We start from the raw sequence: 26,456 nt of genomic DNA, 5'->3' as shown, positions 1-26,456 counted from the left end.
AATGAGATGTATACAAAATTAAAATTGTACTATTCGATTTTGTATTTCATTTTAAAATTTTATAATATTCAACAAAAGCATATTTAAATCTTCATCACTGTAACTCTAGATTTTTTCGGTCGGTCCAGGACATTTACATTATAATTTTATTTAAATTTTTATGTTATGTGTTAAATTCGGACTATTATGAACTTTCAATTTAAAATCTTTTTTTGATCAATTTTTAATTTAAAATCAATTGATGATTTATGTCTAAAATTCAGTTTGATCAGACCGCTAGATCATTCGGGTCAGTTCGGTTTAAGATCGATCGGGCCTTTTTCGATTAGTCGGATTCGTTTCAGTTCAGTTGGATATGGTGTGTTCGGACTCTAATACCATTTCAATTTCATGTTTATTATGAATTTATAATGAATATATATATAACCCTAATCTTTTTTATACTATTATAAAGTCCCAGTTAAACTTCCATGTGGAAGCTTATATTCTCACATTATCCGATACCATATATAAAGACTAAAACATGATTGTCTTAATGTAAAAGTCCATATTTGAGCTTCCAGCTTCGTTATAACAAATTATATATACTTTTATTAAACAAACAAAAACTGCATCTATGTTATTAAACGAAGAAAACATATTTTCCTTTCGTACGAATTAATTTTCCACTAAAAATTACTTTTCCTTCCATTTTTTCTTGTTTTACCTGTAACTGTAAGCCACTATTGAATTTCGGTTTCATAATTCAAATTTAATCATTCCTTAAAAAGAAAGAAGTAAAACTAAAAATAACAATGAAATAAAACCAACAAGATATAAATTTATAGCAAAATGTTTTTTGAGAAAGTATAAATCACCCCACCATTTTCATAATGCAGATGGTGAATCGGTGATGGACCACTTTCATCTAGTTTTATATCTTCGAGGAGTCTGAAGACAGTTCTTCGTAATACATAGACCTTATTTATTAGAAACAACAAAATATTTAAATGTATTAATATATATATATATAAGCAAAATAAAAATGGAATGTTAGTTTCTAAATTGTAATCATAGCTTCCAAAAGAGATGTATATGAGTTGAAGTCGTCAGGTTCTAACTTTTCTCTTCTAGCAAATTTGTTAGGTTCAAACATGCATGAGATCCCTGATATGCATAAGTAATGACGAGTATGATTAATGGAGCAAAAGAACCACTTCATGTTTCTAGCATGCATATGTGTTTGTAACACGTACGTATATGCAGTATACATTTATACGTGAATAAATGTATTATTATATTTTATTAACTTGTGTACTGTTAAATGAGTTGTACACTTTTTGTATTTTTTTAATTAATTAGAATATTATTTTATCCTGTAAATAAGTTTGTGGGCAAACAAATAAAAAGTCAACAGCAAAGGCCAAAACTGTAAAACAACATGTCATATTGTCCGTGGAATTTTAGTCACAAAAGAAATATTGTCCGTGGAAAGCACACTGAGGTAACGAATCCAAAAGGGCTTACCAATTACCACAGACCTTAATAATTTGCATTTATTATTCACTGTACATAAAAATCCAATAGTCTTTTCTTTACTATTTTTTAAAACTAATCTTGTAGTATATTTTTTTACCTTCAAGAAAAACAGGACTCTGCAAGGCACCAACATACTTTAGAAATTAAAGAGATATACAGCAACGAAATTAAAAGGATCTCTTACACGATAAGAATTTACCCAAAACCATCTAGGAAGAGTGTTCAATGATTTAAGAGAAGCCTTGTTAATTTTAGTATTTTTTAAGTTTAGAAATGTCAAAAATAAACAGATTCTAAAAGTAACTACAGTATAACCTCTTTTAAATTAATACTCTATAAATTAATATACACTAAAAGTCTTTATAAAATAATATAATTTTATAGTTCCAAATTGAGTTTTTTGGTTCAATTAGTATATTGATAAATTAATATTTTTATAAATTAATAAAAAAATTATAGTTTTGGTGTAGTCCCAACATTATTAATTTATAGAGGTTTCACTTATATCTAATCATATTCCCATTTTTTCACATATACTCTATTTAATATTTTCTTAATTCTTCATGTAAAGGTATGTATAGTATTTTTCCTTTTCCTTTTCTTTTTCTACATATATATAAATTGATTATGATAATGGACCACTCGGGAATAATAATGAAACTTAACTCTTAGACGTATATTTATTTGTAAATCAAAACATATTATGGAAAGAGAAAAGGGGAAACATTTAAGTTTTAATTAAAATAAAACTTAAACATGTAATAACAGAGAGAAAAATAAAACGAGAACAAGAAGCTCACATGAATAGAACCAGATTGTTCAAGGGTCCCCACCGCTTAGCCCATATCTCTATCATTCTTATATTACGTGAGCTCTCTCTCTCTCTCTCTCTTCTCTTCTGTTTTAGAGAGATTGCATCAAGTATAATTTGCCTTTTTGTTTTATTGGAAATTTATGAGCTTCTTGATCCATACAAAATAGAGAGAGAAAGCTTCAGTTTAGAGAGAGATCAGAGAGAATCCTCCTAATCAATGAAATTTAGGCAAAATAAAGTCCACTTTCTACTTTTGTATAATTAGGTCAATCTCATCCACCACCATACTCTTCTCTCCCATTCTCATCCTTCTTTCAATTACGGAATTAGGGTTTCATTTCTCTAAATATTCACCTCTTTCATTGAATCTTTAACTTCAAACTCTCATTTGAATTCCTCTCAAACTAAATGGAGAGGAAGTCCAATGATCTTGAGAGATCTGAGAATATTGATTCTCAAAACAAGAAGATGAATCTAGAAGAAGAGAGGCCTGTACAAGAAGCTTCTTCGATGGAGAGAGAGCACATGTTCGACAAAGTAGTAACACCAAGCGACGTTGGGAAACTAAACCGGCTGGTGATCCCAAAGCAACACGCAGAGCGATACTTCCCTTTAGACAATAATTCCTCAGACAACAACAAAGGTTTGCTTCTAAACTTCGAAGATCGAATAGGAATCTTATGGAGTTTCCGTTACTCCTACTGGAACAGTAGCCAAAGTTATGTAATGACTAAAGGCTGGAGCCGTTTCGTCAAAGACAAGAAGCTTGATGCTGGCGACATAGTTTCTTTTCATAGAGGTTCTTGTAATAAAGACAAGCTTTTCATTGATTGGAAGAGACGACCAAAGATTCCTGATCACCAAGTCGTCGGAGCTATGTTCCCTAGGTTTTACTCTTACCCTTATCCTCAGATACAGGCTAGTTATGAACGTCACAACCTTTATCATCGATATCAACGAGATATAGGAATTGGGTATTATGTGAGGTCAATGGAGAGATATGATCCAACGGCTGTAATTGAATCTGTGCCGGTGATAATGCAAAGGAGAGCACATGTGGCTACTATGGCTTCATCAAGAGGAGAGAAGAGGTTAAGGCTTTTTGGAGTGGATATGGAGTGCGTCAGAGGCGGCCGAGGAGGAGGAGGAAGTGTGAATAGCACGGAGGAAGAGTCTTCGACTTCCGGTGGTAGTATCTCACGTGGCGGCGTTTCTATGGCTGGTGTTGGCTCTCCACTCCAGTTGAGGTTAGTGAGCAGTGACGGTGATGATCAGTCTCTAGTAGCTAGGGGAGCTGCTAGGGTTGATGAGGATCATCACTTGTTTACAAAGAAAGGAAAGTCTTCTTTGTCTTTCGATTTGGATAAATGATTGATTAATTATGAGATTAATCAAAACCTTAATACACATTATATATGATTATTATACATATTATATATATTTATGTGACACAAGGATGTCGCGCGTTCAAGATAATTAATGGATATCATGTTCTTTAAAGATTTGAATTTGGTTTTAGATTGTTCTGATCCAAATTTGTTCTTCAAATGAGTTCGAAGTTTTTTTCAAGTGTCTCCTATTAGCTTGTGGGTCAGAGTATACAGAACATAAAAACCTGGACAGCTAGGGATCAGTGTTAAACTTAAAACAATGTCCCTCTGGTCAGAAACTAATCAGAAGATATGGGGTGTCTTAGAAAAGTGATGTAATTTGCAGCATTGTGTGCATACTGACATTTAATGCTTATTGACCTTTTTACTTTCTTTAGTTTATTTGAGATGGCTGATGTCTTGTTACTGCTGCATTTTCTGAACCAGTTGCTGCTGCTCAATTAGTCAAGCAGATTATGCAGCTTTTACATTTCAAATAAACTTCATTGTATCTTATACAATTAAAAATAAAATAAAAAGAAGAGCTTTTTCATCTGGGTAAGATGGAAAAGGTATGATCTGTCACACATATATTGCTGATGCAATAATGGTTACAGAAGTAAATAGATTTTTTTAATGTGTGTGTGTCTGTTATAGAAGACATACGTAGGAAGTGTTAATTTTAGGTCTTGTTCGGTGTGTTTATGCGTGTGGTTAACTCCGATCTTTTAATTGCATTCCACTGGTTATTTAGGTTTTAGCTACAAATGAAATAAACTTAAAAACTAATTAATACAATGTGAAAATTATATAATATATACATAAATCTGATATAGGATATATCTAAATGTGTGTATGCATGTTCTTATTTTTCATGATTTCTGCACATATAGTCCCAGACGTTAATTAATTAGTATATATACCATCATAAAATCTAGGGCTTATAGCTACCTAGTTCCTAGTATAGTATAAACTATAAATGTATTTTGATGTGTATAATTGTATAGCCTCAGTGTATTGGTAGAATGTCACATTATTAAACGATATTAAGATTTTATTCAAGCTTTTCATGAATGATACTACGGATAATAACAAGTAAACTAGAGCCTTTTGGAAGGCTTGAAATAAGTTTTTAGTTATAAACACAGTATATATTTGTCAGTTATAGGTTTTTAGCATACTGCGAAGTAAGCCTTTTTTGGGAACAAAACTACGAAGTAAGCCTATTATGTTATTTCACCATATATGATTATCGATGTTAACTAAGAACAACCACATTGGTGCTATTTAGACAGGGCCGGCGGATCCAAAAATAAATCCAAAAAATTAAAGAGTTGCTGGTGAGAATCGTGGTTTGGGGAGGGGGTAGAAATTTGACATCCCTAGAGTTGATCTCTTACCATTTGCTGAATATTTTTTTACGAAGAATCGTACCTTAAATTTATGTTCTTCTTTTTCTTACTTAACATATTTATTATTATTGTTTATGAAGTACTCTCTCTAGAGACCAGCATTAATGATGTTCTAAGTATCTCAAAATAAAATGAATAAAAAATTAAAGGGAAAATTGTTTTTTTAGAGCAAAAAATGGTAACTATGTCTCTTTATACTAATCTATACTACTTTATGTCCCATTAGACTAATTTTTTTCAAAATGGCAGTAATGCCCTTAAAATTGTAATTTTTTATTTCTTTTTTCGTTTTTTTTTTGTTTTTTGTTCTTTTTTCGTTTTTTTATTTATTTTTTTTTAAATCGATTTTTTTTTTCAAAATATAAAAGTGAATATTCCCAAATATTTTGTTTTCATATTTTTTGGAACTGATTTCTTATCCGTAGAATACAACTAATATGTAGAAATCGGTTTCTACAGTTTTTTAGAATTATAGTAATGTTTAAATTTTGATTTCTACATGTTTTAGATTTATAGTAAATCTGTAGAAGTCGGTTTCTACGTGTTTTAGATTATATTAATGTGTAGATTTTGATTTCTAAAGATTTTAGAACGATAGATTAAGCGCGGAATGTGTATTCTAAATATTTTTAGAATACTCCTATTTATGTAGATCACGTATTCTAAACATTGTAGATTCAATGAAAAAAGTGGATTTCGTTTTCTACTTCGTAGAATGTCATTTCTACTTTATTTAGAACATAATATGAAATTTATAATTTTAACTTTTTTATAACTGGAAAAAATATCACTAAGTTCATATAGGTATTTTATCAAAAGTTACTATTTTTCCAATTTTTTTTTGTTTGTAAAACTATTTATTAAATTTATTTTCAAAAATATTAAAGGGTGTTATAGGAAAATATAACACAAAATATATATTAGTCTAAAGGGACATAGTTACCATTTTTTTGCTCTAAAAAAACAGTTTTACCAAAATTAAAAAAAATTAGGAATACAAAAACAAAAGATGGAAAGAGAGAGCAAAGTGTTCTCATTAGAGAATCCTAACAAAAAAAATGGAGAAACTTTCATAACATGTGACAGTTTGTTATTAGTTCATTTTATCTTTTATGATTTATAATTGAATTAATAATCAAATTCTATTAAACTATCATTATTTTAGCTATGAGATAACCCATTATGAGAACCTTAACGATGGCCATGCTCTAAGAAATGTTATTGAGTTTATAATATATACGTGTGTGTGTGTGTATGGTGTGTCCGATTTCTAATTTTGTGGGAATCTAAAATTAGAGAAAGAGTATATAGCTATAGATTTTTAGCATTAATAGTTCGTTAAACGAAAGCAAAAACAGAAGCATGTCAGCTAAAGTTAACAGCCTACACATACCGTAGCTGTGAAATAAAAGCCATCGAAATCAGCGAGGGCTATTTACCTATACATCACATAATGTAATCATATAATTGCCTATGTGTATGTGAAGGGCAGATGAGCTCTTGGACTGTGCTACGATAATGATGATTAATATACAGAAGCCACGTATTCCCTAAAGAAGAATTAATAAAAGAAAAATCAAATCAATTTAAAATTGAAGGCGATAAAATAATTCAAATTTCTATTAGTACCTTTTTAGTGAGCCAACATGGGAAATGAATATTTCTTTAAGAATTTTGAGTAATAAAACTTTCAACTAAACTGAATAGTAAAATTACCACTCAACTAAAAAATTGATGATATAAATCTTCAATTTTAGTTGTGTTAACGTCTTTCATCCTCCGTCACGGTATTTTAAACAGAGGTTGACATATGTTAACAAAATTAAATTTTAAAGTCTTTTTCGTCAAAATTATATAGTTGAGGAGTATTTTACGATCCATCTTTAATTGATAAGTTTTATCATTAAAATCATTAATTTTTTTAAAAAATTATCACTTGTACATTTTAAAACTCTTAATAATTAATTTGTAAGTCAACTAATTTATAAATCCTTATACATTACTTTAACAAATTTATAAAGTTTTATAAATATTTTAATACGTTTACAAATGATTAATGACGCTTAACAATGATTTTAAAAGATCAAAATATGGTTATTTGCGATACTACAAAAAATATGAAGTAAATAAATAAACAAGAAGAGTAGATCAATATATCAAGAGCACAATGTATTGGTTCAGAAATCAAAAAGAAAAGAACAATTCTGCATTATTTTCCTACGAAGCAAAGGCCAGAAATCGTGTAAATGGGAGAAAAATGTTGATGTCCTACTCTAAGCATGAAGACTGAATTCTTAAACTAATTATCCTATATAACTTATAATTATTTTATTTTTATTTGGTAATAGTGATATAAGAAAACTTTATATATGTTTCCTCCTTGATAAAACTTTATTGCTTTACTTCATGTTTCTATAATATCACGAATAACCACACATTATTTCATCCTAATAAGTAACATAAATTATAAGAGCTTAATAAAATTATTGTTAATATTTATTAATCTCATTTGTAAAAGTATTAAAATATTTATAAAGCCTTATAAATTGGTTATAATATTGATCAAATAATGTATAAGGATTTATAATTAGTTTTAAGGGCTTGTAAATCGATTATAAGAGTTTAAAAAAATGCATAAGTGATATTAAAGGTTTTGAAAATTTAATAATTTTTACTAAAACAACTCTAAACTAAAGATGGATTGTAAAATAACGCATCGACTAAAAATTCGACGAAATAAACCCTCAACTTTAATTATGTTAATCTCTATCACCTTCTGTCTAAAATATTGTGACGGAAAATGATATTAAAGTTGAATGTTTATTTCTATCTTTAATTAAGGGGTTTTATACTAAAAACCCTTTCTTTAATTCAATCTTTTGTATACAGTTTTGAAATATTTAAGCAAAATAAATAAATAATTCTGACAAAAGAAATACATTTTTTAGCACAGATGAACATCATGTTTAATGATGAAAATGATTTATAATAAGCTTATTTGTGATTTGGAGAGCTTGACACACAGCGTAAAAACATACAAACACAACACGTGTATTCTAAGTTGAGACAACAACTCAACTTAGAACATACAGACACAAAGGAAAAGAAACCAGTCAACATGTGATCAACAGAAGAACATGATACAACATCTCAAACACCAGTCTTGAGATCAGAAAACACCAACGAGAAGAGAGAGTCCGAACAAGAAGACCCAAACGATATGAATCAATAACAAAGCTTATCCACGTACAGAATCACTTCCAGCGTTACTTGCGTCGCAAGCTCCTCTTTTGACTACACGAGCTCCATTGCACGCTGCGTCGTCACAGCCGCACGAGTACGTGACCCCATCGGCTCCACAAACCAGATCCTCCTGGACACAGTTTGTTGGGCAAGCAAATGGATCCGGAACCCCACCGCAGATGTCGCCGCCAGCTTGCCCATCCGCAGCTTGTAAACCGATCAAGCAGAAAACCAGAAAAAGTAAGGCAATTCTCACTGAGAACGACGCCATCATGTGAATTCCATCGAATGATCGAAACCCTAATTTAAGGAGATTTGGAGATTTTTCTCAGACATTGCGTGTAACCTTGTTGTTTGAATTTAGTGGTGGTACAGCTGGCCCCGCCCACCCTATTTGACAATCAAGGGAAACCCGTCAATAACGACCAACAACAAAAACTACACGCTGCTTTTATAATATACTACGCAAAGAGCCCGTGCAATATTGCACGGGAACTCATTATATTTTATAAAGAATATATTATAATCTATATATGCCTGATAAAAAAATTAAATCATATAAATAATTAAATTTAATTTTGATGATTAAAATATGATTACAAAGTATTCAAATTAATATATATATATATATATATATATATATATATATATATATATATATATATATATATATATATTTTATAAACCTTAATGTTCCCTTTAATTTTTTATCAAAACACATATTGCATACAATTGTGTCTTCATCCTTTTTAAGTTTTTTCATACATTTTTCACATGATAGTTATATTTAACCACTTTTTGAACAAAATACAATTTTTTTTTTGCATGATATATAATTTTTTTTCCTATTTAAGACATAATATTAAAATTATTAGTTTATAATTTTAAAAAATTATAATTTATATGTTGGTAATTGTTATTTTGTATATTTATCTACCTGCTTTATTTATTGAAAATGAATATTCAGAAAATTGATTATTGTAATAAATATATGTTGATTTACGTTAATATAACCCGTCTCATTTATAATATTTTTTTTAATTTGGGAGAGTTCTTATAAAATACCAACACTTATTATATAAACTAACACATTACTTAAATAAAACCAATATTTTTTAAAGCAATCCCACTTTGAGATGAAAAGACACCTTGTTTAGATGAAAAGTTGCAACTTTGACATTATTTTTTTCACCATTTTATTATTAGTAGATTAGTGAAAATTTGATTTGAAAAAATGCATGGGAGAGACTATTTATAGATTTTTTAAGGCCTATTTGAATAGTCACAACCCTTCAATATGAATAGTCGCATTCTTCTAATACTCACAACTTCTCACTTTTTAAAAGATACTAGTGAATAGTCACAACTTTTAGACTATTTTTAGAAGGACACAACCTTACAACATATAACTTTTAGAAAAGACACAACTCTCTATACATATTTTTCAAAAGACACAAATTGAAGTTCACAACCTTAGAATTAATTGGAAAAGACACAACCTTACAACATAGAACTTTTAGAAAAGACACAACCCTTTACACTATTTTTTCAAAAGACACAACCTTTCAACATAAGTGCATTCACAACCTTAGAAATCAATTGGAAAAGACACAACCTTCCAACATAGAACTTTTAGAAAAAACACAACCCTTTACACTTCTTTTTCAAAAGACACAATTTTTCAACATAAGTGGATTCAGAACCTTTGGAATTAATTGAGATTGTTATTATTAGTAGATAAACTAGCAAACGTCACTCTCTTTAGTCACAATCTCGGTTTGCTGGTTTACCGATTCATCAATTTATTTTGACCCCACGTAATGGAAAATTTCGTACAGGCTTGGTTATGCATGTTCGACATTTAAACAAAAAAAGAAGATCTCAAGTAATCAGAAGTGCCAAAATGAGTTCACACCGAGGTCAAACAGGATGGTAGTTAAATGATCTTGGACTCTTTGGCCTTTTCTAAGAGCATCGTTATTTAGTTAGAAATATGTGTGTGATTCTTTCAATTATTAATATTTTAATTTTAATTTTATGATTATTTTTTATTTATTTTAATTGAATTACTAATTATGCTGCATGTGTAAAACAATCTTTCAAAAATATTTATTCTCGTTTGAAAGCTTTTCTTCTTTCTTTTTCTTATTTTATGATCAGTTTTCTTATTATAGAAATACATGTGAGAGATCAACTAATGATGATACGCTAAGACCATGTACAATGGTTCATATAAAAACAATGCATATTCATAAATCTTATCAGTTTCTTTAACCTTTCTTAAACGCAAAAGTAATGTCGTTTTCTTACAGATGTATGAAAACCGAGATTGTAGTATTTTTATTGGTTAGGTGGACTACGTAAAACGCACTGTTTCAGTAAAGTGCGATTTTGGAGGCGATTTTGGGTTTTAGGGTTGTGAGGATGGATTCGGCTGCGCCGCCGGGTTCGCCAGTCTCTCCGACGAGGGATAAGGGCGAAACGGAGGTTCGGGATGAGGGTTCGACGGTGGGAAAGTCAGATACTTTGGCAGAAGTGAAGAAGGCAGTCCCAAGTTGGCTCTCTGTAGCACAAGATAAGAAGGTTTTGAAGAAGTTCGAAGTGGAGGTTACAAACAGGGGGGATTACACTCGGTGGAGATCCCAGATGATGTTCTAACTACTTCGACGCCGTTGTGGGAGGATTTTGTGATGGGGAAGTTTCTCGACATCACTCCTCACGTAGCGAAAGTCCACATGGTGTTGAACAAAATTTGGAAGTACGGAGATTCATCGGCGAAGGTAGATGTATACGAAGTGAACGCAACAACAATGAGGTTCAGGGTATCGAATCCGAAAGCCAGAGAGAAGATTCTGAAGAGAGGAATGTGGAACATCGCCGGAGTTCCGATGATTGTTACAAAGTGGACGCCAAGGTCTGAGGAAGAGAAGCAGGAGGAGGAGGCTGTTCCAATGTGGGTTCACCTCCGGGGAGTTCCACTCCACATGTTTTCATGGGAAGGTCTCAGCTTTGTCACGAGCGCAGTGGGATACCCAGTGAAGTTGCACCCTGAGACTATTGCGTGTACTAATTTCGAAGTGGCCAAAGTCTTTGCGAAGGTTGATGTCTCAAAGGCCCTGCCTCAAGAGATAAACTTTTCAAAGAATGGTAAGGAGTTTGTTGTGGATTTCCACTTCCCATGGCTTCCATCCAGATGCAAGCATTGTGATAAGTGGGGGCACACAGAGGAGGTCTGTGCAGTGAAAAGGAAAGACTTGGGAAAGGTGACTAAAGGAGGGGAGGAAATCACACAACAACAGGAGATAAATAAAGCTCTGGAGATTGTGCAAAGTATGGAAACTACAAACCAGCAGAAGGAAAATAATGGGGAAGGGATGAAGGATTTGCAGAGTGGGAACACGGGAGTGGGCAGAGCAGAGGTAGAAAGTGTGAAAGAGGTAACACAACAGTTGGAACCTGTGGAACAGTCGATTAAGGAAGCAGTTAACACAGTAACAGAAGAGACAAACAATTGGTCCAATGTCTCCCCGGTGAGAGTGGGAAGATCACCAGTGGTTACTCCTCAGAAGGCGGTAGATACGCATATAACGGCTTCAAAGTATGCTGTTCTTAGTATGTACACGGATGATGAGGAAGATGAAGAAGGGGAGATTAAAGCAACAGAATCAAAGGCTGGTAAGGAAGTAGGCACTGAGGATGGTGTGGTTCAAACTGACACCACAGTGGCTGCTCAACAGATAAAGGAGGGGAAAAGCAAAGGCGGGAAGGCAAAGAAAGCTAGGTCACAGGATGTGAATCCGATGGCTATGAGCACTAGGTCTTCTTGTCGTCATCATTAATATGTCGAGTTTCTTTTGGAATATCCGCGGCTTCAACAAACCTTTGAAGCAGTCCGTGGTTAAAGAGTGGTTGAGGGGAAAAGATATGAAGTTTGGTTGTATTTTGGAGACTAGAGTGAAAGAGAAGAAGGCTGAAAATTTTTTGAAGTATGTGTTCAGAGACTGGTCAGCAATGACAAACTATGAGCACAGTAGAGGAGGTAGAATTTGGGTTCTTTGGAGAGATACTGTCCGTATGACTCCGGTCTACAAAACGGAGCAGTTAGTTACTTGTTCGGTTACTTTACAAGATGAAGAAGAGTTTTTCTGCACATTTGTTTATGCTAGCAATCAAGCAGAAGAAAGGAAAGAGTTGTGGGAGGATCTTTGCCACCATCACAACTCCCCTATGTTTAAAAATAAGGCGTGGATAGTGATGGGAGACTTTAATGAGATTCTAGACAGTGGAGAACACTCGGGAGTTGATAATCTGGTGAGGTGGCCGATTGGAATGCGAGAATTTCAAAGGATGCTGCTTCATTGTCGCTTTTCAGATATGGGTTATCAGGGGCCGCTATTTACATGGTGTAACAAGAGAGAAGAAGGGCTTGTCTGCAAGAAGTTGGATAGAGTTTTAGTAAATGATGTGGCTCCGCATAGGTTTGCAAACGCTTACTCTGTCTTTGCTTCGGGAGGTTGTTCAGATCACATGAGGTGCTCGATTAAACTCCTTCCTGACACAGGGAAGATCCGACGACCGTTCAAATATGTGAACGCTATAGGCAAACTCCCCAAGTTTTTGCCTATGGTTAAGCAGTACTGGGAGTCCACCGAGAAACTATTCCATTCGACCTCTGCCATGTTTCGTTTCTCCAAGAAACTAAAAAATATGAAGCCTTTGATACGGGAGCTGGGAAGAGAGGATTTGGGAAATCTCACTGTTAGAACAAAGAATGCTTACAGCTCGCTTTGTGAGAAACAGAAAAACACATTAGCTAACCCTTCTCAGAGTGCGATTCTGGAGGAAGCTGCAGCATATGATAAGTGGTTACATGTTGCAGAGATAGATGAAGACTTTCTTAAGCAAAGATTTAAGCTTCATTGGTTGGAAGTGGGGGATCAGAACAACACAACTTTTCACAATTCGATCAAGACCAGACGAGCACAAAACACAATGAGTGAGATCAGGTGTCAGGATGGAAGCTCTGCTACCACACATGTACAAATCAAAACCGGGGCAGAAAGTTACTTCTCAGAGATTCTCAACCATGTTCCACCTAACTTCATAGGGGCTACGGTGGACGAGCTGAGGGACCTCCTTGATTTCAAATGTACTACTGAGGACTGTAGTCGTTTGCAAGATGTCGTCACAGCGGAGGAGATCAGAGAGGTGCTCTTCGCCATGCCATCAAACAAATCCCCGGGTCCGGATGGGTATCCTTGCGAATTCTTCAAAGCTAGCTGGTCAGTAATTTCTCAGGATTTCACAATAGCGGTTCAATCAGTTTTTCAATTTGGTTTTCTCCCGAAAGGCATCAACTCAACTATATTAGCCCTTATCCCTAAGAAGACTGATGCGCTGGAAATGCGAGATTATAGGCCAATTGCTTGTTGCAATGTGCTATATAAGGTTGTGTCAAAAATTCTTGCCAATCGTCTGAAGATTTTACCACCAAGAATCATATCAGAAAACCAATCTGCGTTTGTGAAAGGAAGACTGCTGATGGAAAACGTTCTGCTGGCATCGGAAATAGTAAAAGACTATCATAAGGAGGAGATTTCTCCATGCTGTGCGATGAAGATTGACATCTCAAAGGCGTTTGACTCGGTTCAGTGGACCTTCCTTCTAAACAGCTTGTTGGCGACGGGTTTCCCTGGAAAGTTTATTCACTGGATTCGGTTATGTATCACCACCCCCTCCTTTTCGGTTCAAGTAAACGGTGATCTCGCTGGTTATTTTCAGAGTGCTAGAGGATTGAGACAGGGATGTTCTCTCTCGCCCTATCTATTTGTGATTTGTATGAATGTTCTTGTAACGATCCGATCCCAGTCTCGGAACTTGTTAGCCAGCTAAAGTCCAAGCACTACCTAAGGACCCAAGATATTCGTCTATAAATACCTCATCTTCATTGTTTTCTCCTCCTGCAAGAGAAAATAAAAATCAGAAGTTAGAGAGAAGAAGAAGTGAGAGAGAGAGAGAGTAAGAGAAAGAAAGATAGAAACCACTGCATGTTGCCACCAGAGATCGCCGGAGACATCACACGTCAGGACATCGTCAAGCTCGTCATCACCATCAACCGCAGCTTGGAATCGCCGGAAACCGCCGCCTCTTAAGCTTTGTTTTCGTCCGTTCAGTAAATCGGATATATCTCCCTAACCGTTGAAATTCTCGTGCATGCAAGACCATCATCGTGTTCCTCTCGTCGAGACGAATCTGTAGACACCGACCACGCCGCAATCGGAGCTCAGACGAAGCTGTACGCGCCTCCAGAAGTTACGACGACCGAGCGCGTGGACTCAACGCGCCGCCACCGGAAATCGTCTCCGCCGTCGTCCGCCACCGTTCCCCGCCGCGGCTCCGCCGTCGCCGCCGACCAACTTTCCGGTAAGACGCCGCCGCCCTCCGCCGTCGCGGCCGGTGACCGACACCGGTGACTCGCCGGTGACTCGGTCAACTCGGCCGAGTCAACTCAGCGAGTCAACTCGGTTGACTCGGTAAACCGGTTGGTTGACTGGTTTGACCGGTTTAAATTAATTTCGATTCGGTTAAAGTAAACCGGTCGGTTATGTCAAATCGATTTCTGATCAAGAGTTGACCGGATTGACCTTTGACCAGCGAGTTGACTTTTTCGCAAACCTTGACCAATTCCGTTTTTAACCGTTCGAAAGGCGTCCTGACTCAGAATTTCGATCTGATTTCAGATATGGAGTCTATTTGAGCAGCTGGAGTTCATAGATACCACGTCTTTTTGTTGCTAAGGTGAGGGCTTCTCCGTTTAAATCCCGAACTAGTTTAGTACTACCATTATGGAAAGTTTAGTTTCGAAACATGATCCGTCTTTGTGAATCGAGTCTGTTTGAGAGTCTTGCTTGTTCATTATTGATATTGATTGTTAAACCGGAAATAGGATAATAGAGGATTCAACGGTTGATTGAAATGATTGATGTTAAGAACTGTTAAATATATATATATTTATATATGCTAGTCCATGTGTTGAGATTGCGGGGTGCAGAGGTGATTGCACTAGGCCGCATGTTTGAGAGATCACGGGGTACGGAGATATCTGTACTAGGCCGTGTGTTTAGCGGGGTACAGAGACGTTTGTACTAGGCCGTTTTGTTTGAGAGATCGCGGGGTACGGAGATATCTGTACTAGGCCGTGTGTTTAGCGGGGTACAGAGACGTTTGTACTAGGCCGCTTTGTTTGTGGAGATTGCGGGGGTACAGAGTGGACTACTGTACTTACGACGCTTGTAGAGTCATATATAATTATATCCTTATAAGGAAATGCGGTATGCTATTATCGCATTGGTTGTAGCATGTCTAGTCCACTAGACATATGTTGATTGTTTTGTGTGGTGTAATAGACGCCGTGTTTGTTTCATGCTAGAGCTAGGCCTACATTTTAGTAGTGCTATGAACTCAGTCAGTGGTTTGCGGTTTAGCATCCCCATATCTCACTGGGTGATTCCCCTGTCGCTCACCCCTCCTTTTTTCCCCTTTCAGGTGAGACCGATGAGCAGGAGTGATTATACCGGACCGGTGCTTTTGGGCTTTTACTACTATCGAGCTTTGGACTTCTATCCATTTCATCGTTTTATCGCTTTTGGGCCTTGGGCTCCTATCTATCGTTTATGTTATCTCGTATTTTGGACTTTCGGTTTATGTCATCCTTTGTATTTCGAATGTTATCGTTATTGGGCCTTTAAGCCTTGTGATACTATATTGACTTTTATATTTATAAATGGAGATTTCATAAACTATTATTTATCGAATTGTTTTTTTTATTATTTCGAAAGTGACGGGTGTCACAATTTTGGTATCAGAGCGGGGTTCCATCCCGGTTCCGTCCGGGATGGCGGTCAGGGGATTCGGTTTTCATCGGTTTTAAACGTTGTTTTGTTTTAAAAAAAAATATTTTTTATTTATATATTTTGAAATTTTTTTAGCACCATTCTGTCCAGTAATTACTAACTCAAATGTCTCTTTCTATGACGATGAGTAAAATCATCGTCATTCGTCCGTCGACTAGCAGAGTTCTCGCCAAATGTTCAGCAGTTGGGTGATATCCAAGTTCGTCAGTTTTCCCAAGAGTTATCAGTTCCTTCGGTCATGATTTCGAGGTTATCCTGGAGTGGATATGTGACGTTTCTGCCACCAGCCCACTTCAAGCAACCGTCCCACGAGTTTTGTTACTGGAGATTATGTGGTGTGTAGTATGACCAATTGGTTGGCATGTGCACGAGTATATTGACTATTGTGGAGGTATATTTGTTTTGTGAACTCGTGGAGATCGCTTTTGAATTGGGGTGCAGCAGCTTGCGTTGTGTGGATGTTGGAGTTACACTTTGGTATGTTTACAATTTTGGCACGGTTGATCTTTTCAGAGATGTGTCAGTTCGGACAACTGACATAGGATATTGGGAGCTAATTATATTCATCACAGTGCACCAGTTATGCTTGGAGGGCCTATTTGTCTGGAGACTCGTCAGAGATGAAGCTACATTTTTACGATGTCATCCTTAGGGTGGATTTGCTGTCATGGCATCGAGTAGTGTTGGATTGCCTGAGGGCACGAGTTCATATTGCTGGAGCAGATGAAATTTTCATTGCATGCATGCTACATACTGAGGAGTTATGGAATATATGAACATAGAGATTTTTGGCTACCATTTCGATGGTTAAGAATGATGGACAGCATGAGCTGCAGGATCTTCCGGTTTTTGCAGAGTATGAGGATATATTTGTGACCTTTGGAACGGTCACTACAAGATACATGGACGCTCTTGCAAATTGTTTGGAGCAAACAGCACTGGTTTCACGAGTTTATTATCATCTATCACGAGCAGGGATGACTGAGTTGAGAAAGCAATTGGAGAAACTCTTTGATAAGGGATTTATCAGACCGAGTACCTCACCATGGGGAGCATTATTGTTGTTGTAAAGAAGAAAGGTGGGAGTTTCAGATTTTGTATCGACTACATAGACTTGAAGATGGTAATCATCGTATTGATGAGTTGTTAGAAAAGCTTAATGGAGGTTCATCGTTCTCGAAGTTTGTCTTGGCATCAGGATACCATCAGTTTGCTACAGCTGAGGAGTATGTATGGGATGCAGATTTCCGTTATGGATATTATGAGTTCGTAGTGATACCATTTGGGTCGACAAAGGCACCGTTGCATTCATGAAGATATGAATGACGTTTTCGTGAACAGTTGGATAGGTGTGCGATTGTATTCATCAACGACATCCTGAACTATTTTGGAATAGAAAGGAGATTTATAAGCATTTCGCGGATTGCGTTGGATAAGCTTGGAGAGCATCAGTTGTTCGCTTAGTTGAGGAATTGTAGCTTCTGGCAGAGGAATGTTGAATTTTTGGGTAACATGGTTTTGGAAGCAGAATTTTGATTGATCCAAAAAAGATTAATACCGTTTCGGGGAGGTCGAAACCTAAAAGCACTACAGAGATCTACCGTCCTTTTTGGGTTAACAATGTACTACTGGAAGTTCATCATGGGTTTCACCGTTATAGTAATGTTGAAGACGAGGTCTACATGTAAAGATGTTAAGTGTGGTTGGATAGATTTTTGTTTGAGGAGTTTACTGAATTGAAGCACAACTAATGAAGACACGAGTTTTGGTTCTACAGAGGCTAAGGCTTACTTTGATGTGTTAGATACTGGCTTGAATTTAAATCGAGGTAAGAAGATTAAGTGATTCTTATGCATCACGCCAGAGAGGTTGTAGTGATATTTGCGTTACGGCTTTGGAGATCATAATTGAACGAGAAGAAAGTCCAGATTCTCTGGGATCATTAGAATCTGAAATTTATCTTCATTCGTTAAAGCTTGTACTTGGACAGTGCAATTGGATTGAGTTTTTAGCCGGCTACAGTTTGGATATCGCATGCCATCTGGTAAGGATAACCAGGTGACAAATGTCTTGGGTAGGCATATGAGCGACGTATTTGGAACAAAGGAGGTTCAGGAGTTTACTGGGACAGTTGCTAGTCTCAAATTGTGTGTCGTTATTGTCAAAGCAAAGACATATGACCTTGAGGATTGGAGCATGCAGTTTTGCTATGGAGGATACTCCATGCGCAGGTTAGCGTTATGGTTTTGGCTGAATAGATCGAGATTGAGAGTATTGGATATCATACAGCTTTGAGCAGGATGCACCTATATCGAAACCGAGTTTGTGTGTTGGACGATAAGCTGTTAAGAAAAGGGATCTTACAGCAAACACATCACTCGTGTTACTCTATCCATCGGAAATATCAAGGAGTTCAAAGATATAAAGCGTTACTATCATTTGCCTATTATGAAAAATATTGTAGCTACATTGCGTCTATGTCAGATGGTTATGACAGAGGATCAGTTATCGATCATGTTATTTTGAGCTTGCTTTTGCTGAAGTGGAAAAAGAAATGAGACATGGTGATTATGGATATCGTTATTAGATTTTTAAATCACTGTATGTGGAAAGGATGCCACATGGGTAATCATGGATAGACTTACCGAGTCAATCCATCTCCTAAATAATTTAGAAGGCAGAGAGAGCTGATCAGTTGGTGCAGATTTTCATCAACATGATTTTGAGGTTGCATGAAGCTCTTGTCATCATTGTATCGGATTGGAATTCAAAGTTCACCTCTACATTTTGGATTCATTCAGAAGGCGTTTGGGACAAGCGTTCACAGGAATACAACTTATTATCAACATACAAATGGTCAGTAAGAGAGGATTACTCAGAATTTAAAGGATATATTCAGAGATTGCGTCTTCCAATGGGATGGAAGTTCAGAAAGCATCGACCTCTAATAGAGTTTGCCTAGATCGACAGTTATCATTCAGCATTGAGATGGAACGTACGAGGCTGTTTATGGTAGGCCTTATCATATACCACTTTGTTGGACCAAAGTGGGGAGCGACATGAATTAAAATTATTAATGGTTCAAGAGACGGTAAAGCAAATGGATATGCTCAAAGATTGGCTTTAGAAAACCCATAGCCGTCAGAGGAGTTATGCAGCTAACCGCTGTAAGGAATTGAAGCTACATATGGGCGATGTAGTAAACCCGAAAATGAGAAAATTTCAGGGAGGATCAAAGACTTAGAAGCCAAAGCAGCTTAAACCATGGTACATGGGATTGTATCCTTCGAAGGAGCGGATTGGAGCAGTTGCTTGCAGCTGATTTATCAGCAGTGTGTCAGATTACTACAACGTGGTGATTACTACAATGTGGTTCATGTGTCAGCATTGAGAAAAGCTAAAGGAAAACCAGAGTTATTTTGCAGCCGACGTCAAATCACCGCAGGAAGATTATCCTCGCCTTGTCAGCTAATGTAGAATTTGGATCATCAAGCGGAAGCATTTCAGAGATTGTCGACTGTGTTTGTCAGAATTTGTTAAGAGTGAGATGAAACCTGAGAAACCGATCATATTGATTATTCAGAAGTTCGTTTCAAGGATGTTGGAGAATTAACGAACGACTCGAATTCGGGGACGAATTCCTTATTAGTAGGGGAGAATTGTAACGATCCGATCCCAGTCTCGGAACTTGTTAGCCAGCTAAAGTCCAAGCACTACCTAAGGACCCAAGATATTCGTCTATAAATACCTCATCTTCATTGTTTTCTCCTCCTGCAAGAGAAAATAAAAATCAGAAGTTAGAGAGAAGAAGAAGTGAGAGAGAGAGAGAGTAAGAGAAAGAAAGATAGAAACCACTGCATGTTGCCACCAGAGATTGCCGGAGACATCACACGTCAGGACATCGTCAAGCTCGTCATCACCATCAACCGCAGCTTGGAATCGCCGGAAACCGCCGCCTCTTAAGCTTTGTTTTCGTCCGTTCAGTAAATCGGATATATCTCCCTAACCGTTGAAATTCTCGTGCATGCAAGACCATCATCGTGTTCCTCTCGTCGAGAAGAATCTGTAGACACCGACCACGCCGCAATCGGAGCTCAGACGAAGCTGTACGCGCCTCCAGAAGTTACGACGACCGAGCGCGTGGACTCAACGCGCCGCCACCGGAAATCGTCTCCGCCGTCGTCCGCCACCGTTCCCCGCCGCGGCTCCGCCGTCGCCGCCGACCAACTTTCCGGTAAGACGCCGCCGCCCTCCGCCGTCGCGGCCGGTGACCGACACCGGTGACTCGCCGGTGACTCGGTCAACTCGGCCGAGTCAACTCAGCGAGTCAACTCGGTTGACTCGGTAAACCGGTTGGTTGACTGGTTTGACCGGTTTAAATTAATTTCGATTTGGTTAAAGTAAACCGGTCGGTTATGTCAAATCGATTTCTGATCAAGAGTTGACCGGATTGACCTTTGACCAGCGAGTTGACTTTTTCGCAAACCTTGACCAATTCCGTTTTTAACCGTTCGAAAGGCGTCCTGACTCAGAATTTCGATCTGATTTCAGATATGGAGTCTATTTGAGCAGCTGGAGTTCATAGATACCACGTCTTTTTGTTGCTAAGGTGAGGGCTTCTCCGTTTAAATCCCGAACTAGTTTAGTACTACCATTATGGAAAGTTTAGTTTCGAAACATGATCCGTCTTTGTGAATCGAGTCTGTTTGAGAGTCTTGCTTGTTCATTATTGATATTGATTGTTAAACCGGAAATAGGATAATAGAGGATTCAACGGTTGATTGAAATGATTGATGTTAAGAACTGTTAAATATATATATATTTATATATGCTAGTCCATGTGTTGAGATTGCGGGGTGCAGAGGTGATTGCACTAGGCCGCATGTTTGAGAGATCACGGGGTACGGAGATATCTGTACTAGGCCGTGTGTTTAGCGGGGTACAGAGACGTTTGTACTAGGCCGTTTTGTTTGAGAGATCGCGGGGTACGGAGATATCTGTACTAGGCCGTGTGTTTAGCGGGGTACAGAGACGTTTGTACTAGGCCGCTTTGTTTGTGGAGATTGCGGGGGTACAGAGTGGACTACTGTACTTACGACGCTTGTAGAGTCATATATAATTATATCCTTATAAGGAAATGCGGTATGCTATTATCGCATTGGTTGTAGCATGTCTAGTCCACTAGACATATGTTGATTGTTTTGTGTGGTGTAATAGACGCCGTGTTTGTTTCATGCTAGAGCTAGGCCTACATTTTAGTAGTGTTATGAACTCAGTCAGTGGTTTGCGGTTTAGCATCCCCATACCTCACTGGGCGATTCCCCTGTCGCTCACCCCTCCTTCTTTCCCCTTTCAGGTGAGACCGATGAGCAGGAGTGATTATAACGGACCGGTGCTTTTGGGCTTTTACTACTATCGAGCTTTGGACTTCTATCCATTTCATCGTTTTATCGCTTTTGGGCCTTGGGCTCCTATCTATCGTTTATGTTATCTCGTATTTCGGACTTTCGGTTTATGTCATCCTTTATATTTCGAATGTTATCGTTATTGGGCCTTTAAGCCTTGTGATACTATATTGACTTTTATATTTATAAATGGAGATTTCATAAACTATTATTTATCGAATTGTTTTTTTATTATTTCGAAAGTGACGGGTGTCACAGTTCTGTCTTTAAAAATTGATAAGGCAGCGAGAGACAAGAAGTTTGGGCTTCACCCCCGGTGCCAGTCTCTGTCGCTTACCCATCTGTGTTTCGCGGACGACTTAATGGTGTTTGTAGAGGGTACTAAGGAATCTGTTGAAGGGATTCTTGACGTTTTTGAGAAATTTGAAGTGTGGTCGGGTCTCTCCATCAGTTTAGAGAAGTCCACTATCTATATGGGAGGTGTATCTGAAGTGGAGCAGGGTAGGATTCTCAGAAACTTCCCTTTCGCTGTGGGTGAACTCCCGTTTCGTTACTTGGGTCTTCCCTTGATGACTAAGGCCATGAGGAGGCAATATTATATGCCACTGCTGGAGAAAATTAGAAGTCGCATATGTTCTTGGACTAGCCGCTTTCTCTCGTATGCAGGACGACTGCAGCTTATCAGATCGGTTTTGATGAGTATTGTAAACTTCTGGGGAGCGGCTTTCAGATTACCTGGCCAATGCACCAAGGAGATTGAACAACTCTGTTCAGCTTTTCTCTAGTCTGGCCCGGAACTTAAGTCGACAGGAGCAAAAGTGGCTTGGCAAGATATATGTAAGACAAAACAAGAAGGAGGGCTAGGCATAAGAGCTTTGAAGGAAGTAAATAAGGTGCAGGGGCTGAAACTAATTTGGAGATTGCTAGTGGGGGACTCTCTCTGGAGCAAATGGATCAAGTCGAACCTGCTTAAGGGGAAACGTTTCTGGGAGGTTAGTCTCACGTCTCAAGCAGGTTCGTGGATTTGGAGAAAACTCTTAAAGCTTCGAGAGGTAGTAAGATCTTTTCACATGAAAGAGATTGGAAATGGCCGTCACACTTCTTTCTGGTATGATAACTGGTCTAACTTGGGTGTGATGTCGGATTTACTGGGGCCTCGTGGGGTGATTGATCTGGGAATTAGGCGTGAAGCCACAGTGGAGGAAGTTCTGCTAAATGAACGGAGGAGAAGAAGACACAGAAGTGCTATACTAATTGAGATTGAAAAGGAGTTGGAGCAAATCAAAGAGAAACAGAGGTATGAAGTGAAGGATATTGATTTGTGGAAAAGGGAGTCAGGGTTCAAACCAAACTTCTCAACCCATGAAACGTGGAAGTTGACAAGGGCAAGTGGAATTCAATGCGATTGGGGAAGATGCACTTGGTTCTCTCAAGCAACGCCGAAATTTGCGTTCCTGACTTGGCTAGCTATGCGAGACAGATTAGCTACCATGGATCGAGTATCAAGCTGGAGCCAAGGTGTTGACACAACTTGTATCCTATGCAAAAGTGCCTCTGAATCGCGCAAGCATCTTTTTCTTTGAGTGTTCTTATGCTTCACAGCTATGGGAACACCTCATGAGAGGAATTCTACGCAGCACGTACTCTGTTAAGTGGGATGAGCTCATAAGGCTACTTACTGATTCGGGCATGGATAAGAAGAAGCGCTTCTGTTTTCGCTACACTTTCCAAGTGACTCTATACTCCCTGTGGAGAGAACGAAACAGGAGGCGGCATGGTGAGCAAGCTATGCCGGCAAGGGTTTTATCTAAGCTCACTGATAAGGCCGTTCGTAATAAGCTCAGCCTGACTCAGTTGAAGGGTGTCAAAGGTCTGGAGAACATTTTGCAGTACTGGTTTGCTACTAGAGTGTAAATAGGAGACTGCTTAGACATGAAGTTTTGCTCTGGTTTTAGCAGAAAGTGTATAGGAAATGGGATAGGAGTAGAATTTCTTTCATATAAAGATCTCACTTGATGTAAAAAGGTTTTTTTGATGAATAAAATTTAGCATTCATTCAAAAAAGAAAACCGAGATTGTATACCAGATTACATTTTTTTTTGGAACAATACCAGATTACATTTAAAATATAAAATACCAATATAGAAATGTTTTACTTTTTGATTTTGGAAAATCACCCAATTGTGTGATCAACAAGTAGAACTCACATTTACTCCAATGACACTCGTAAAGATTCTGCCAATGCAAAGTTGCAAACAAAACAAAAACTGGGGGTTACCTGTAAATAATGGGCTTACTTTAAATTGAAGTTGTACGAGAGACCCACTAAAAGTGCATTCGTTTATCGACGTCATTAAACTCATTTTCTTTATATATTTAGGTTCTGAATCTTGATATGTTAATTTGTAGGAGAGAAACACGCGAGACACACCAAAATGTTGGAGGACATTGTGGCTTGGGCAGCTGAGCATCCTGAACCATCGACGTTGATGTTAGTCATGAGCGACATCTCACAAGACTTTCTCGATGTTGTTGATCTTTTGACGACCAAGAAAAATTACAGGTTTATTGAAGTGCTTCCACATCCACCACCACCACCACCAAGGCCACTGGTGCTGATTCTGTTGACTAATAATTCTAGTGACTAATGGTGATTCCAATGGCTAGTAGGATCTCTAAGCTAATAAATGTTGTACACCACATTCAGGGAATAAAAAAAGTAGAGTAGTTTTTTTTTAATGTTTTCTTGGTTGTGTGAGGGATCATCCGTCTAATGGAACTTATTAGATGCTTTAATAGAATAGATCTTTGGTGATTTTTATGTGTTGATTATTGTCTTCATTTGCATTGTTCTCGAGATTGCACTACGCATCAAAGTGAATAAGTGGTATAATTGTAATTGGGATTTTAATCTTCATATTAATCAAAGTAAATTGGAACATTTGGGCATTGGTTACAAAGACCTGACAGGAACCAAGATCCGCTCAGTGTGACTTCAGTCTGAGATCTTACTGGGCTGGGCCTACGAGGTTTAATTAAAATAGGCCCAGTTGTTTTAATCAATGCGGCGTAAGTTAGCATGAGATGTTAACGATATCACCAAACCACAGTCGCTTTACCCTTAAAAAAAAGCTCGAGAGGCGGTTTCATCTCTGGAACTAGACACTCTTGTCTGAAGCAAAAACATTCAACACACAGTCGTCGTCGTCGTCGTCGTCGTCTTCTTCTTCACTTCACTATTACAGTATCAATCAATCAATCAATGGCTTCTTCGTCTCCATCGCAGATGGTTCACACTTCTCGCACCATCTCTCAGGTTCGAAACTCCAACCCTACATTTCACAGATTTATTTTCTCGATTTTAGTCTTTGTTCATCGAGTTTTGCTGTCCTTGTGTGTGTGTTAAAGTCCTTTCCTTGGTTTCTCTTTAGATTGGTGTGAGGTCCCAGCTAGTTTCGGCAAATCGAACACCTCAATCACTTAGCTTCGGAGCTCGTTCCTCACTCTCTTCAAGACTAAACTACGCAACAAGCTTCCCGCTTAAGACAATCTCCGGAGCTCACAAGCTCCAGAGAACAGCTTGTGTTAAATCAGTGGCCGCTGTAAGATTGAAAAAATTCTCATATTAATCAATAGATATGTTGCTTATGGATTAGTGTTGATAGGAGGAGGAGGAGGAAGAAGAAGTGCTAGCACCTCCTCAAGCTAAAGTGACACACAAAGTTTACTTTGATGTGGAGATTGGTGGTGAAGTCGCTGGAAGGATTGTGATGGGTCTGTTTGGTGATGTTGTCCCCAGAACAGTTGAGAACTTCCGTGCCTTGTGTACTGGTAAGAATCTGTCTTGTCTTATATTAAAAGTTCGTAGATAAACAGAACTAGTGGCTAAGTAGGAAATTGATTTCTTCAGGTGAGAAGAAGTATGGGTACAAAGGCTCTTCCTTTCACCGTATCATTAAGGACTTTATGATCCAAGGAGGTGATTTCACCGAGGGAAATGTATGTTTTATCTTTTCTTTTTTTTTGCGATGAAAGATTGTTTGTTATGTCATATGTGTGATTGTTTTGATATGGCTTTCATAGGGTACTGGAGGTATTAGTATTTACGGTGCTAAGTTTGAAGATGAAAACTTCACCCGTGAGTATTATATATTTATTTACTAACAAAGAAGCATTCTTGTTTTTGTTTTGTTTCTGTGAATATAGTATTTAATTGGTTGTATGTCTTATTTACAGTGAAGCATACTGGACCTGGAATCTTGAGTATGGCTAACGCTGGTCCTAATACTAATGGAAGTCAGTTTTTCATTTGTACCATCAAGGTAACAACTCTTTCACTTTATTTGTTATAAAAGTATAGATTCTTTAATTTCACAAAGTTTTGTTTTTTTTTTTTTGGCTTTTGCAGACTTCATGGTTAGACAACAAGCATGTTGTGTTTGGACAAGTCATTGAAGGTATGAAGCTTGTGAGGAAACTTGAGTCTCAGGAGACACGTGCTATGGATGTTCCGAAGAAAGCTTGCAGAATCTATGCATGTGGAGAGCTCTCAATGGACGCTTGATAACCACCACCAAACCGTTGGATCTTTGTTCTGTTTTTTTTTTTTTTTTCTGAATAAGAAACCAAAGATTTTTTTTTTAAAAGTTATATGGTCTTTTGTTTCCTTATTTTGGATGCATGAGTTAAAAAAGTACAATAAGGTTATATTATTAGAGTTTTGTCTTTAAGCTAGAACCATGGTTGCAACCGGGGCTTGCTGAACAAGTGGCTCGAGCTTA

The 26,456-nt window shown here is 37.4% G+C and overlaps 4 protein-coding genes and 1 pseudogene across 4 annotated transcripts; 4 read left to right on the top strand and 1 right to left on the bottom strand.

Annotated features, from left to right (window-relative positions):
* Positions 1 to 1,628: 1,628 nt before the first annotated feature.
* On the top strand, positions 1,629 to 3,901 carry LOC103862802 (B3 domain-containing transcription factor NGA2). The gene has a single exon (XM_009140494.3). It carries the CDS (start codon positions 2,741 to 2,743, stop codon positions 3,701 to 3,703), a length of 963 nt encoding a protein of 320 aa, XP_009138742.1. The 5' UTR covers positions 1,629 to 2,740; the 3' UTR covers positions 3,704 to 3,901.
* Positions 3,902 to 8,013: 4,112 nt separating this feature from the next.
* Positions 8,014 to 8,959, bottom strand: LOC103862801 (annotated as a pseudogene).
* Positions 8,960 to 21,407: 12,448 nt separating this feature from the next.
* LOC117133633 lies at positions 21,408 to 22,460 on the top strand. The gene is made up of 3 exons (XM_033290325.1): positions 21,408 to 21,412; positions 21,488 to 21,626; positions 21,957 to 22,460. The coding sequence occupies exons 1-3, from the start codon at positions 21,408 to 21,410 to the stop codon at positions 22,458 to 22,460; spliced, it is 648 nt and encodes a 215-aa protein (XP_033146216.1).
* Positions 22,461 to 22,745: 285 nt separating this feature from the next.
* On the top strand, positions 22,746 to 24,323 carry LOC108871601. The gene is made up of 3 exons (XM_018658279.1): positions 22,746 to 23,174; positions 23,278 to 23,545; positions 24,085 to 24,323. The coding sequence occupies exons 1-3, from the start codon at positions 22,746 to 22,748 to the stop codon at positions 24,321 to 24,323; spliced, it is 936 nt and encodes a 311-aa protein (XP_018513795.1).
* A 422-nt stretch (positions 24,324 to 24,745) lies between these two features.
* On the top strand, positions 24,746 to 26,456 carry LOC103862800 (peptidyl-prolyl cis-trans isomerase CYP20-3, chloroplastic). Its single transcript, XM_009140492.3, has 7 exons — positions 24,746 to 24,991; positions 25,107 to 25,277; positions 25,341 to 25,506; positions 25,586 to 25,674; positions 25,759 to 25,813; positions 25,912 to 25,997; positions 26,084 to 26,456. The coding sequence occupies exons 1-7, from the start codon at positions 24,938 to 24,940 to the stop codon at positions 26,237 to 26,239; spliced, it is 777 nt and encodes a 258-aa protein (XP_009138740.2). The 5' UTR covers positions 24,746 to 24,937; the 3' UTR covers positions 26,240 to 26,456.

The sequence above is a fragment of the Brassica rapa genome, chromosome A04 (assembly GCF_000309985.2).
Source record: "Brassica rapa cultivar Chiifu-401-42 chromosome A04, CAAS_Brap_v3.01, whole genome shotgun sequence".
In the NCBI taxonomy this organism is placed as follows: Eukaryota; Viridiplantae; Streptophyta; class Magnoliopsida; order Brassicales; family Brassicaceae; genus Brassica; species Brassica rapa.
Note: the sequence above shows the minus strand (reverse complement) of the source record. Positions and strands in the feature narration are given on the sequence as shown.